The 15,046-nt window shown below is 40.9% G+C and overlaps 1 protein-coding gene across 2 annotated transcripts in view; it reads left to right on the top strand.

Moving 5' to 3' along the window:
• Nucleotides 1-15,046, top strand: part of MYH15 (myosin heavy chain 15) — a gene marked incomplete at its 5' end in the record, with an annotated part of 44,673 nt that overhangs the window by 7,406 nt on the left and 22,221 nt on the right. Inside the window, 16 exons of one of the 2 annotated variants that reach the window (XM_083882640.1) lie at nucleotides 473-490; nucleotides 1,098-1,190; nucleotides 2,482-2,545; nucleotides 2,638-2,736; nucleotides 4,594-4,697; nucleotides 5,102-5,240; nucleotides 5,827-5,945; nucleotides 7,034-7,183; nucleotides 7,500-7,670; nucleotides 8,775-8,954; nucleotides 10,223-10,355; nucleotides 12,154-12,221; nucleotides 13,406-13,493; nucleotides 13,719-13,836; nucleotides 14,073-14,196; nucleotides 14,875-15,011. In XM_083882640.1, coding sequence (XP_083738766.1) covers nucleotides 473-490; nucleotides 1,098-1,190; nucleotides 2,482-2,545; nucleotides 2,638-2,736; nucleotides 4,594-4,697; nucleotides 5,102-5,240; nucleotides 5,827-5,945; nucleotides 7,034-7,183; nucleotides 7,500-7,670; nucleotides 8,775-8,954; nucleotides 10,223-10,355; nucleotides 12,154-12,221; nucleotides 13,406-13,493; nucleotides 13,719-13,836; nucleotides 14,073-14,196; nucleotides 14,875-15,011 — 1,805 coding nt within the window. The remainder of the gene's footprint in view (nucleotides 1-472; nucleotides 491-1,097; nucleotides 1,191-2,481; nucleotides 2,546-2,637; nucleotides 2,737-4,593; nucleotides 4,698-5,101; nucleotides 5,241-5,826; nucleotides 5,946-7,033; nucleotides 7,184-7,499; nucleotides 7,671-8,774; nucleotides 8,955-10,222; nucleotides 10,356-12,153; nucleotides 12,222-13,405; nucleotides 13,494-13,718; nucleotides 13,837-14,072; nucleotides 14,197-14,874; nucleotides 15,012-15,046) is intronic. The other variant, XM_083882641.1, reaches the window with a different exon arrangement.

Raw genomic sequence — 15,046 nt, 5'->3', positions numbered from 1 at the left:
TGAACTTCCACTGCAGAAATCTATCTGGTTTTGCTCTGGAGATGTTCTATAAAAGACTAAAACAACAACTAAGTGAACAGGGAAAAGAGACTGCTGCTAAGTGGCAAGAATAAAAGAGCATAAATGCAAACAGACAAGTTCTAGGCAATAAGATTGTTCCACACTTGAACTTTTAGATGATTTGGGGGGGGGGGGGGGGGGGGGGGGGGGGAAGAAATGCAACCTGGCCTGATAAACTACATGAAGCATCTTCCAGCTGCATGTAGTATCTGCTTTTGCACCATTGTGATACATGGTGAATGCCAAGTAACAGCCACACATACATTTTGAAGGCTTCAAAAAGCACTGCTGGTGTGTTGGTGCCCATGAGACAGCTAGCCTTGCTAATTGTTATATTTAGTATTATTCTCTGTGTTAATATTCATATTCTCTCTCTTTTTTTCTCTCCATTGTGTTCCTGTTTTGTAAACAGCCAGCTACCAAAACTGGGGTAAGTCATCAGCTTTGCTATTTTATTTTTGCCTCGCAGAATTGGTGTTGAGCTCTGTCAAATGTGCCATGAGCCTCTGCATTTCAGTTTGTGTGGTTCCCAGGTGAATGATGAGTGATTCCAGGAGCCCCAGCAGGAAAAGTCATTCACTTCCCAAACTGAACCCTGTGTGAGCAACAGTTAAATCTTTTCTCATCTCCAGAAATCCCAAATGTTACAAGCTTCAAGTGCTATTAAATCAAATGCCTTCTAGTGCTTGTCAGTCTCTTCAGTAGCCCCTCTCCTACACAGTTCCTGATTCCTGGGATGTCCCCACATGCTCCACAGTACACTTGGTGATTTCTTTCTCATGCAGATGGCACAAGATACAAATCTACAAAGCCAAACAGTAGGGAGCAGCAGAATGTTCGAGGCCTTTTAAGTGCTCATAATTGACTGACGGTCTCGCTGTTCTGCCATTCATACTGTGCCGCCCCTGGGGTGAACCTTAATAAATCACTTTGCCACAGAGGCTGCATTCTGTAAGTGAATGCATGGCTGAGCTAGGGCTGACAGCTGAGTATGTGGCCTGTAGGTTTCTCAATAGTATTTCAACCTTGATTTCTAGGGAACCTTGGAGGATCAAATCATCCAAGCAAACCCAGCCCTGGAAGCTTTTGGAAATGCCAAAACCCTGAGAAACGACAATTCCTCACGTTTCGTAAGTCTGCAGCATAACCTAGTGATGTCTTATTCAACAATGGCCAGTTAATAAGACCTGTGTCATAATCCCTTCATAGATTGCATTTTGCCCACGAAAATTATTGGATTTCCACAGAGTGGAAAAATAACATAGTAGGATCTAACAAAAACCTGAAGAGAAACAGAGAAAGATCAAGCTTGAATAATTGTTTAAATTGTTTAAAATTAACAGAAGACATGCAAACCCCACTTTTAGGAAGCCCTTTGAACTGCAGTGGTAGATCTTCCTCAGAATTAGGAATGCCTCTGCATTATTTTCCTACCCCTTTTTCCACTAGCCTGTCCTTCCCCTTCCTATAGTAGCTGTACTTTGCCACTAAGTGTCAGAAACACACCACAGTGCCTGTTCCCTCCCACATCCTCCCCTGTGCAGACCCTTCCTGCAGCAGCACTCCTACCCTTGAGCCACTAGGTTTGCCTTTTTGGCTCAGGAAGCTGTCCCTGCTTGTCCCTCCGTGCTGCCATCACCTTGGGGCTCTCCTCCTCTCCATTAGGTTTTCAGGAGGGCAATCCTCCTGGGAGCTCTGCCTCTGCTGCCTTTGGCTGAAATTGTCTGGGAGGTCTGAAAGGAGTGGCATGGGGATGACAAGCCTGAGTTTGGAGCCCGTGCTTACCTAACAAATCCTGTTAAAAATGAAATTGAAAGGGGGGGAGAGAACCAGAGGTTGTAAGCATCTGTAAAGCTACACAGTTGTATAAGGAGCTGTCAGCTGGAACGGAAATTAATTCTTTTTAAGAGCTCGTGTGTTTGCATGTGAGAACATAAATGAAAACTACTAATTTTTTATGAATTGGGAGAGATGGATATGCAAATTTAATGGGCAAAGCTGTCTAAAATCACAGCACTCTTCTGACATAAGTAGGTGCATGTACGTTAGGACTGCAAATGAGGAGAAGCCAAAAAAGGAGCCTGTCTGTCTTAAGCCCAGGCTTAATGCTCTGAGTCCTGCATTACAGTAAACCTGCATCATGCAACTGCAAGCCTTGTGCTTTGCCATATCTTAGCCTGGCAGATAAGTACACTGTTATCCTTACTCCACAAGCAGATTACATAGCTCTGTATACAGGCTTAGGCTTGGAAGACAGTAATATCATTGTTTGATATTTTTCATTGAAAATATGACTGTGCAAAGCCAAGGAGTTTGTATAAATTGATTCTTTGGGCCAAATGATTGCCTTCAAGCTGCATTCTTTGTTTCCCTCTGTGTATACTATATGTACTAATTAGAATATTCTTCTGTGTGAATTAGGGTAAATTTATCCGAATCCATTTTGGAACTACAGGCAAGCTGTCATCTGCTGATATTGAGATTTGTAAGCAGCAAACTCTCTCCTTTTAAAAAATACAATTGCTCATCTGAAAGCTGTGAGATCCTTTCTCACTGAATTTTTCTTTATGCAACTAGATTTATTGGAGAAATCCCGAGTGATTTTCCAGCAACCTGGTGAAAGAGACTATCACATCTTCTACCAAATCCTGTCAGGAAAGAAACCGGAGTTACTAGGTAAGCATTATGTGGATCCATAGCTTTTAAGAACCTAAAACTGAATAGGCATAGGATGAGGGGTTAGGAGGTAAACCCATGTGCAGAAAGGTCCTTATTCTTCCACTTGACGAAACCAAATTTCCACTGTCATACACAATCTTTTAGAGATGTTGTTCCAGTGGCAGCAGCAGACACCATTTTTCTCATATCACAGATTAATCTAATGGGAGTAAGATTCAGGGAGGACTTTTAAAATATAGCACTATAATGGCAAAAACTGTCACACTGAATTTGTGTAATCCAAGGTCTCAAAACATCTGGAAAATGCTATGCCTCCAAAGCATTTGTGGTGATAAAACTTTAATTATCCAGATTTTCACATATGAGAAGATTTGCTTATAGGTCCACAAAGAAAAACTAGTTTACTCTTTCTGCCCCAAGTGACAAAACTGACATCCCAGCGTGTTGTATAGCAGGAGACACTATTCAAAGCTGCCTGCTGCTGATTATGTGGTGATTACCCCTTTCAAGCTTCCCCTGGCTCAGTGTGGTCCCACAGACTCGTGGGCAGAGAGGGGCAGGGATGCTTTGAATAAAACCTTCACTAGTTATTTAAGTGACGTGGTTTGCTGACTTCAATTTGTGCTCTGAAGGAAGACATTTTGTGAAATACGTTGAAGAGTCGTTTTATTGCTCTTCTAAACTCCCACTAAGCCATAGCAATCATAATCTCTTTTGAAGTCTTATTATCCTGACAGTGCGTGGTCAAGTCCCTAACACTCTAAGCTTTACGTGGCCTAATTAATGACAATTACAGGAAAGATTTCAAGGAAGCTTTGCACTGAGATTCCTGTGAGAATCCCTGTGCTGGGAAAATGCTCTGTTTCTCATAAACTCTCTGTGTGCTCCACAACAGCACACGCCTTTCTGGCCAGCAGGAACATGTCTGCAGGCTCTTGAAGAGGCTGAAACCAAGAGGGGCTTGTGTTTTGTAGACAAGAAATGTACGTGCTTGTATATAAACACATCCATATCTAAATATGGATAAGTATAAATATAAATAAGTATGGATGAACGTAACTACAGATAAAGCAATATGTATCAGGGTGACTATATAGCAAAGTAAGACAGGCTTATAGAGAATGAGATTTCACATAAACATATATTGATAGCCATATATTTACATACATACATATTTAGATATGTAGGGATGTGTGTCTGCATATAAAAGATTGAAATCTAGACCAAACCTCGGTCTGGTGAATGTGGGTGAAACTTTCAGTTGATTTAAGGAATCAGGAGTCTGTCTGTACTTTTACAGCCAGCTAGCTTTGTACAAAATAACTGCATTTTTGGGTTTTGATATGAAGGAATGACAATGGAGCAAGCCATATTCTGACTTGTATTTATCAAAAGCCAGGTGTCTGCTGCAAAGAGTGCTGGAAGTTACTATTCTCTCAGTCTTTTATAAAAAAAGGAAGCCCTGCCCATACTCCCTGTCTTGCATCATACTAAAATATTTTTCTCCTCTCTACTTAGATGGGATTTTTTCAACTAAAAGCATGCAAGGCAGAAAGTAGGACTGTACAGGAAATTATGAACTCAATTACTGCAATACAAGCTCAATAGATGTGTATGCACAGTAGATGTTAATATGCAGTATTTCCATATTCTTTCTATTCACACTTCCTCTACATCTTCAGACTAACACAGTAAAATAAGAGAGCTGGTTTCTGCCCTGCAGCTATTAAAATAAAAACAACAAAACAACTCAGTAGTGCAGAGACAAATGTAGGTTACAGCTGATTTTTCCATCTCCATTTTTGAGGATAACCTGAATGGATGGCAGTTTTGACCTTGGCAGTTCTTTTACAGACATGCTCCTGATCTCTACCAACCCATATGACTACCACTTCTGCTCACAAGGAGTAGTGACAGTGGACAACTTGGACGATGGAGAAGAATTGTTGGCAACAGATGTAAGTCTGTATGGATTTGATTCTGAGTTTCCTAGATCAGGGGAGGAAGACTGCTGTGAGGAGCTTAACTTCTGTCCCTGAAACTACTGGACTAAAGCAAAAGCAGGATTGGGTCTTAACAGTATTCAGACTGTGAAGCACAAGGCCTCTAAACTGTCACACTTTCTAATCTGGCCTTGCTCCATGTAATTTATAATTTTTATATATAAAATGCTAGATGAAGAGAGGTCTCCCCTGGCTCCCCTGCCACTGCTGGGTCTTCAGGGTTTTCCCATGGCTGCTTTGGGTGGTTACACCCCTTGGCAGGATAGTAATATCTGCCATGCAAAGGTAGATTGAGGGGATGCAAACACCACTGCTCTTGAGCAGGGAAGTGACAACATATCCATGTTTCCTTTTCACAGCAAGCCATGGACATCTTGGGATTTGTGCCTGATGAGAAGGCTGGTTCCTACAAGCTCACAGGTGCCATCATGCACTTTGGGAATATGAAATTCAAGCAAAGACCCCGAGAAGAGCAGGCAGAGGCTGATGGCACTGAAAGTAAGAAAAACACCTAAAATGATTCCTCAGCTTCAAAAGACTGGCATATATCAGGCACTGTGCTGAGGAAGCAGCAGCCTGTTTGCTTTGTTCTTGCACACTGTAGCTCCTGATCAGCCAAGAGTGCTGTGTTTGTAACAGGCTTATGCACTGGTGGATAACCTTACTCAGCAGGAGATGAACAGACACAGTCAGACTAACAGGATCAAATTCCATTTTAAAGACCATTTGCTCATAATGGTTGTGAAATCCTGCTGCCTTAACTTTCTCTTTCATTACTTCAGGTTCTGCTTCTTTTATTTTCTCTTGCACCTGAAACTGTCTATAATCAGTGTGGAGATATGTTCTTTTCCCTAAACTTGAAGAGTTTCTTAAGTGAGATTTTTGCAGCAACAGGGGTATAATGTAGGCAGATGACCTGCCATAAGAGATAGTACAGGCATACCTAACACAAATCACTGAGACCAAGGCCTTTATCCAATTTGTCTTTTAAAGTGAATGTACTTAATATATATATTTTTTTAGCTGGGCATGTTTCCATGTAGAAGTTGAAAGCCAATTGAAACCTTGTTTCTCCTGAAACCAGGTGCTGACAAAGCTGCTTACCTGATGGGAATCAACTCCTCTGATTTGATTAAGGGTTTGCTGCACCCTAGAGTGAAAGTTGGCAATGAGTATGTGACCAAAGGTCAAAGTGTTGAACAGGTAAGGAGACACTTTCAGGTCATTTGGATGCATGTCCTGCAAGCCTTGAGGATTTGCCTGTAACATATCAGAGAGACAGACAACTGTTAGAAATATTAACATAAGCCTCTACTACCTGTTCTCATTTTGTATCCCCAAACTTGGTGAAATACATGGTGAAATTGAAGGGAGGAGACTGACAAAGGACTACTGGCCAGCACTACTTTTGATAGAGTTGTTTTTCTGATATGTTAGTAGCAGCCACTCCAGGAAACCAGGTGCAGTAAAACCACGTGGGGACTGATAGCTAATTCTGGATGAGAATAGTTACCTAGAAGATTTGAGCCATGGATTATTTATTCACTCATCACTCATTCATTATTCATGTAATTTTAATCTCTGTGTGACCTCAATCAGCTAAAGGCAATATCCACTTAAAGTTATTTCCTAATTTAAGGGAAAAAGAGTCATTGGGTTGCTAGGGTACAGCTCTAGCAGTATTGTAGAAGATGCTGCAGTGTTTTGGCTACAGTAAAAGTTGCCGTTTGAAGATGGCCTTTGGTACAGGCTCAGAAACTCAAAAACTGATAGAGAGAGGTGTACCTAATGATGCAGATGTGCACAGGCTAAAGAAGAGACTTTAGACAGACTTTTTCTATTGCCTGCTCATGCCATAGCATCCCTCAAAAATGAGAAGAAAATGTCAGTGAACAACTTGAGCATAAACCTCCACCCTGCTCTGGAGTAGCTCTGGACATCATAGCTGGCATCTTGCCTGTGGGTTTCTGCTACCTTGCTTCCACAGAAATATAATGGATTAAAACATTTGGAACTTGCTGTCCAGCTGTTCTCCAAGATGTACTTTGCGAGCACTTTACGTACATGTTAGACATGTTAGAAGACATATATTTAGCAGTGATGTGAAGGAAATTCAGCAGAGATAATAGGAGAGATGGTGTTGTATTAACTACGCCTTGGTGATTTTACAAACCATTGGGAAATTTCATTTAAACTGTAAACAGACATTGAACTAGTCCACTGCACCAAAATCTTTGTGTGCCACAGTGAATTTTGTTTCACACTGCAGTATTCTAAAACATGTGTTTTAGGTTCTGTATGCTGTCGGGGCCTTGTCTAAGGCAGTGTACGACCGAATGTTCAAGTGGCTGGTGGTCCGCATCAACAAGACCTTGGACACTAAGCTGCCAAGGCAGTTCTTCATTGGAGTCCTGGATATTGCTGGGTTTGAAATCTTTGATGTGAGTATTAATGTGTGAGGACTGGATGGAAAGACATAAAAGATGCCAAGAGATAGCTCTTGGTTGGGTGTTTCTCTTTCTAAATGAACAGAAGGCAAAGTACTGAGAAAGCCATAAGGCAAATAATGTGTATGATTTTACATGGAGTTTTTTGGGGTTTTTTTTTCCATTAATAAATATAAAAACCACTTGGCTGGACATCCCAATAGTTCCTGGGAACAACAGCTGATATGCTTTGGGCTGTAAACAGTTTCCTTCTTGCTGTTCCACCAAGCTAACTGCAATGCAAATGCTTCCTTTTTATTTCTTTCTGCAGTTTAACAGCTTTGAGCAGCTGTGCATCAATTACACTAATGAGAAACTGCAACAGTTTTTCAATCATCACATGTTTGTCCTGGAGCAAGAAGAGTATAAGAAGGAAGGCATTGACTGGGTATTCATTGACTTTGGCATGGACCTGCAGGCCTGCATTGATCTAATTGAGAAGGTATGTACATACCAAGGAGTATTCACTGAATTGGTTTTATTCGTGATGCTCCTCCCTTGGATGTGTCCTCATGGCCCAGTGAACAGAGCAGGATAAACAGCATGACAAGTTCCTTGCCTTTCTACCTGCAATACAGAATCAAAGGAAAATCAGTATTTGTGACTGTTCAGCTTTACCTTTGGAATTCTGCCTTACAGAGTCCACAGCAGCCAACAAGATGTAACTGGTAATTTGTATGGCTGTATCATCTTCCCTGGTTTGCATTTTTATCTTTTTCTGTCCCTGCTGTTCCTCAATTTGGTCTGTCCCACATATGCTTAACATCAAACTCATCAGCTGTTCAGGGCAAATGCAATGTTTCAGTCTTGTGCCCTGTACATCTCCCATGAGGCTCCTATTTCTCACATTACATGCTGATGTGCAAAGTCCTTTGTGCTCTTTCTACCCTGAAAAGGAAAGAAACCTCTCACCACTTCCCCAGCATGGGATATGCTTTTCCTTTTCCCTTTTTTGGGAGTGTAATGTGGTCCTGGTGGGAACAGCTGTCCCCTGCTGTATAACCTCTCTTTGTATTTCTCTTTCCTCCATGTTTTATGGCACAGCATCTAACCCTGCTGATCTGTGAGGAAATACAAAATTCTGCATCTTGCACTAGCAGAAAATTTGTAACAGCAGAATTAGAAAGTCTGATTATTAACTAGTCTTCTACTTGATCACTCTCTTGTCCAAGGGCAGGGTATCTGTGCATGATCCTAATCCCTCAAAAACAATCTGCCCAGTGCTATGAGGTTCATTCATCTCTTCCTGAGACATGAAGGGTAAAATGCTAGTTGGTCCAGCTGCCCTGAAAGATAAATCAAACTCTTTCTGGAAGCCATCATAAAACCTCCTAAGGCAGAAGTGACATACTGAACAGTCAAAGGTGACATACTGCATAGGCAAAAGGGTGGTCACCATTTTAACAGAATACTCAAAGACTTCCTCCTCAGGTTGAGAAGAAATTTTGCGGGCTTAAAATTCCATCAGATAAAACTTACAGGCTGCATAGCCACTAAAAGTGGGTAGCCTAAACATTTCCCAACAAAGATGCTCTTAAATCCACAGCCACTGGGAATCCTGTCTATCCTTGAAGAGGAGTGCATGTTCCCAAAAGCTACAGATATGACATTCAAATCCAAACTCTACGACAACCATCTTGGCAAGTCACCCAACCTACAGAAGCCCAGGCCTGATAAGAAAAGGAAATATGAAGCTCACTTTGAACTCCTTCATTATGCTGGTGCTGTAAGTTCCTCTGCTGGCAGGTAGACTTTGTATCAGAGGTCTTCCCGGTGGAGTTTGGCTGTAGCACACAACAAGGGAGGGTGGGAAGGATGAAGTGGGGAAGAAAGGAAAGGTGAGGAGTAAAAGCAAATATCTACTCTCTCTGCACAAATGTTGCAGCAGAGTAAAATGCCACCAGACTCCAGGACATCTGCTCCTTAGATGCACAAATAGAATGAAATAAATTGAGGAGGGCTTGTAGTACTTTTGCTGGAAGTATGCCTTGCTTTGCCTTTATCATCTTTCCTCCAACCCAAGTAAGACTAGTAATTAAACAGCAGCAGCATCTAATTTTCACCTCAGTTTCCTGGAAAAATGAACTAATTTCTGCTTTAACTCAAGGGAAGGTTAAAAAAAAATCACTTTTTAGTCCTTTTAGAACCAGTGTGTCAAAACAGCAAAAGGAAGTGTGGTTAGCTCTGATGTGGTGGTTCAGTTTACAGGTTCACTGGTGCACAAGAACAAAATCCAGTACTGTGATACCTGAGCCAAAACTTGTCCAGTTTTGAAGTTTCATTTTCAGACCAGATAGACAGAATGAATTTGAGAGAGTCACAGGAATTTTTTTAATCGAACTACAATTGATAAGAAGCCCCAGCATAGCAGATCAGGAATTCACCTGATGCTGTTAATTTCAAATTATAATTGAGCATTAGGCTAATTTTGTAATTATTAAAAGAAATAATGCTGATCTTGGTACTTATCTGTAGTTGTTAATGCGTTCAGCAAAGAAAATTAGAATTTCTATTCCCTCGTGGTACTGATAATGGAACATATTTTCCCACTAAACAGAATTGTGGCAAAGTCCTGGAGTTAGTTTGTAATCGTTAAGATTTTACTAGAAAACCCTAATTATTCCAGTGTAGCATGGTCTTTTAAATTATTACTTGTGTGATTTATAGTTCAACACTTTTTAATAGGGTTCCTGGGATATCAATGCCACATGGCATCTCCACAGATAACCACATGGAGTCCATGAGAAGATGTAGGGATCAGCTAGTTTGGAAAGGGTGTGTGGGATTCACATGCTAATTATTAGGAAGAGAGGTTTGGTAATTAGGAAGCAGAGAACTGGAGGGGAAAGTGATGAAAACCAGGGCAGCTGGTACTGCTCTGAGCACAGCTCTTCACAAAAAATCATTGGCTTCAAGCCAAACTGCAACGAACTCCTGGCTGCACTGAAGGGGAACATTTGCAACCTCTGGCTTGTTTTCAATGCCTTGCTGTAGGTTCCCTACAACATCATTGGGTGGCTCGAGAAGAACAAGGACCCGCTTAATGAAACCGTGGTAGGCATTTTCCAGAAATCATCCAACAAACTTCTGGCAAGCTTGTTTGAAAGCTACATTGGTGCTGATAGTGGTAAGTAGAACCAGCTCACATGGGCTTTCTTTGGGTTTGGGGATGTGTGCTTGAGAATGAATTTCAGAAACTAAGCAATTCTCTCAACTGCAATTGCCTCGATGCCAGATGAGGCAGTGACTAATTATTTGGATATGCACAGCAGCTGTAGGAGTTTGCCAGTTATAGGAAGGAGACCATTAATAACTCAGCTAGGTTGAATGTACCTCTGAGCAACTGTGGCAAGGAAAGCTGTGTTGTGAACAACCCAGTGGGAGTTTGAGCATGCAAGTGTTCAGATATGCAGCCAAGTGTTGCACAAAAGACTGCGTACACAAATGCCAACAAAAAATAACAGCTCTTGTTTCTCATGCTGTAGTACTCCTTGCTAGGCCCCTAAAATAAATAAGAAATACCAAGTTTAAGAGAGTTTTGGAATATTTTATTGGATTAGTGGCAGGTACACACTGAAAGTACTGAAACACAATGTCACACTGGCCACAGTAGAAGGCTTTGTCAGTATGTTTTCCTTTTTGCTTGCTGCTGCTTTTTTATTTGACAATGTACATTGTACAATGGACAATGTACAATAATGTATAACTGAGGACAAATTTAATCTGTATCTTTTACATATAACTCTTTTATTTGTGAGAAGACAAGTGCCAAACATTCAGAAAATTGATCTTAAGTAAATAACTGGCATTCATTACAAAAATGTAGCTCTTATGTCCTGAAGTTGCAATCACTTACAGGCTGTTTATTAGAAACCTCATTTCAAGAGATGCTCTTGTCATTAATCACATGAGACTTTCCTAGGAAGCAAGCAGGCTGAAGACTTCGTAATAGGAATGAGATGAAGCTGAATGTAAATAACAAACATCCTGCCACGAGCAAATCCTCACAAGTTACTAACTGCCTATTTGCCTCTGGATATTCCTGTCTGTCTGAATACTACCTTGCTTTTGTTTGGTGTCAGGAGAAAGGAACAGCCTGTCCATATGAGCCTTTTCCAGTCTCAGCACTGTCACCTGCTGAAGGGGGAAAGGCTGTGGATAATTGCATCAAGCACGTTGCACTCTTCACTTCTCCTTTTGTGTTGACAGGTGACATGATGACAGATCCGCTGGGAATGATTTAATGTCCCACTGCTTAGAAAGCTGCAGCAACTGCTGTACATCTTTGGGTCATGTCAGGAGCCTGTGAAACTTTGTAAAGGTCTTGTCAGAAACTAGCATTCCTTGGGAGGATCTGAGTGATTTTGACTCCAAAGCTTTAAGCAAAATTCAGGGGATGCAAAGTTACTATATCTAAAATTACAAATATTTATATCCCTCTATTCTAGACAAATCTTACTTGCACAAGTTCAGTGCCTGCATAGCAGAGAATCAGTTTCTATACAGTACAATGTGCAGCATAAATTTTCTGTAAGCATTATTTTTCTTCAAGTTTTTCTTTTTCTTCATCATCTCACCCTGTGGAGCTTTTAATGAACTACAAATTGTTTTTGTTAAAAGCTATTTTTCTGCCATGTTCATATTTATGGGCTTTTCTGCATAAGAAGCGATGCAGTATAGATCTGAAATGCAAATGCAATCCAGAAAGAATACACTGGTTTTTGACAAAATTCCTAACTATGGACAGAGAACTGCAAATGTGTGATGTATCACACATGATTTTCAGAATGTCTTGTATAAAATTTGAGCAATCAGAGCCTTTTAGTCAAATAGAGCAGCACTATTAAAATGGTCTGTTTTCCACACTCTGCTTGCACCCCTTACTGAGATACAGATGGGTTTATGCTTCTATTTTCCCTCCTTAGGTGACCAGGGTGGAGAAAAGAAACGCAAGAAAGGTGCTTCTTTCCAAACAGTGTCCTCACTGCACAAGGTTTGTTACCTCTCCACACCTGGCAGTTTGAGTTAAGACAACACATTGAAGAAGAATGTTTAAGATTGTAATGGACAGGAAAAAAAATTGAAATCCAACATCGAAATTTGACTTTTGGACAGGGTTATTGACCTTGGCCAAGGAAATACACTGCTATTAAAATTGCACGCAAGGGGCTGCTCCATTTCATCATCTTGGAGCAGTTAAGAAATTGGTCTTTTTACTGTGTTTGAGAAAGTATCACAAAATGGTGCCAGCAACATCACTTATTTTGTGGCTTACAGCTTCATGCTTGTCTTTGGAACAGGAACTGATTACAATTTGCCAGTCCCTATCTGATCACTGCTTGTAATTGGATCCTAGGGTTAGAGCAGTCATGGAAAACAAAAGGTGTTGAATGAAGGGGCATAAAGCCTCTTGTTTCCTCAGTTATTCCCTTCTTCTGGGACTGGCATGTGCTCCTGGTGGAAGCTGTCACTAGGATCATGCCTGAGGAAAAATAGGGCTATTTACCATTTTATTACTACCATTTCTATGTGTAACATTGAGGAATCTGTAATGTAGGTAAACCTCAGGTTGGGAAGTGGGTAGTTACCCACTAGTCATGTTATTTTATCTTATTTGGAGATACTCCCCATGAAGGGAAATCACAGGAAATGGAGACCTGTATCTTACCAAAACACTTTCCCCAGAGCCTGGTGAGCACTGAATGGTTGGCGTCTTCTGAGCTAGCTTGCTATCTGCCTGGGACATGTCTGATTAAGACCAATAAAGGGAAAATGTTTGGCCAGGAGACAAAAACCCAGCCTTCATGAGGAATGGGTGGGATAGGTGAGCTCTCCCCACTGAGTGGGGAAGTGACTAGGCATAGATGCACTTGGCTTTACAGAAATGCTCCACTGAATGATGCTGAGTCTTGCATCTGGGGGTTTGAGTTTCTGAGGTTGTAAGTAAAACACATATCTTCTTTGCTAAAACTGATGTGGAATCCTATAAGAATATTAAATTGTACTTTGGTCTATTTGAACACATTTCTCTCTAATAATTTTGATAAGCATATAGTTTTGTTGGAGATTTTTAGAAAAATGAGCTTCTTAAATTAACAACCAGCAAACCAAAGAAATAGTGATTGGAATTCCACTAAACCCCTAAAGCTAATCATGTTTTTAATGTGTCTGTTCTAGGAAAATTTAAATAAGCTGATGACTAACCTAAAATCTACAGCCCCTCACTTTGTACGATGCATTATCCCCAATGAATCAAAAACTCCAGGTATGAAAAAGACAATACTCTTAAAATTTTTGAATACTTAACTCTGTTGTTCTATTACTTCTGAGTCACCAGACTGTATTTAAATACTGTCTGTGCTTTTTACCTTACCCAATGATATTGCTCTCTCAGGAGATGACATCTAACATTTTCCAGTTTCCTTAGGGAAATGAAGATGAAGCCCTGTGGAGAAACTCCTTTTAATTTGGCCTTGTTTTTCCCCTGCAGGTGAAATGGATGCATTCCTTGTCTTGCATCAGCTCCGCTGTAATGGTGTCCTGGAGGGCATCCGTATTTGCCGGAAGGGTTTCCCAAACAGGGTGCTTTATGCTGACTTCAAACAAAGGTAATGCAGAGTTATGATTGCCTCCTGTTCCCATTCAAGTTTATCTCCCATTCAGTTTGCCTGACATAGAAGGCAGAATTCTGCTCTTCCTTGTGTCTGTGTGGATACAAGGCAGGTGATTACCCTGGGTGTTTTCGTTTGGGTTTGGGTTTTTTTAAGTTTTTGGGGAAAGAGGGAAAAAACCCCTAAAGCAGAATCTAAGCTGATTTTACACATTTTTCATTTGTTATTAATAGGTACCGCATCCTGAATCCAGGAGCAATCCCAGAGGATAAGTTTGTGGATAGCAGAAAAGCTGCTGAAAAACTGATGGCATCTTTAGATGTTGACCATACCCAGTACCGCTTTGGGCACACCAAGGTAACTGGAAGAGACTATTATTGCTTATGTAAAGAGAATAGTGAAGATCTGGTATTTAATTTGCAGAATAGGACACAGCAATTTCTGGTGGTGGTGTTTAATGGATATTTAATAACACAAGAAACCAGCAAAATAGCAACAAAGTGATAGATTCTAAGCTGTGCTAGAGGAAATTTAATTCACTGGCTGAAACTCCCACAAAGCTTTTATGAGAGCAACTCTACAAGCAGACGCAGCAGCAGCTAATGCTCCATGCCCCCCAGTAAAACAATAGCTTATTTAGTATAATACAGGTACATTCAAACATAGATGAACCACAAGATCAGCTGCATCTTTTGAAATGAGGCCATGTGCAATTCTCACATGATCCCATTAGCTGGGATTTCTGGGAGTCAGGAGTTGTGGTTCAGCTGACCTACTTGGAGCCCTGCCACAGCTGAAAGGTATTGTGGCGATAAAATAGTTTGGCCTATTCAAAACTGAGGAGATAAAACCCAGTTTTAAAACAGCTCTGGAACTGTACAGTGAAGTCCCCTATACAAGCAGTATTTGTCCCTCTATATTCTCCTGGTTTATAATGTGTCAATAAGAATACCAGTGTGAGCCATTTCAGCATGGTCATTGTAGCTCTGATATGAATCCTTCTCTGTGGTGAACTGACATCTGTGCATGCCCCAGGTGTTCTTCAAGGCTGGTCTCTTGGGCCATCTAGAAGAAATGAGAGATGAGAGACTGGCGAAAATCCTAACGATGATCCAGGCAAGAGCGCGCGGCAGATTGATGCGGATTGAGTTCCAGAAGATAGTGGAGCGCAGGTATGAAGGCACCCCCCTTAAATCTTAGCAGATAA

Source organism: Zosterops lateralis, assembly GCF_965231275.1.
Source record: "Zosterops lateralis genome assembly, chromosome: 2".
NCBI classification, from domain to species: domain Eukaryota; kingdom Metazoa; phylum Chordata; class Aves; order Passeriformes; family Zosteropidae; genus Zosterops; species Zosterops lateralis.
The sequence above is the reverse complement of the archived record's forward strand: the minus strand, read 5'-3'. Positions and strand labels throughout refer to the sequence as shown.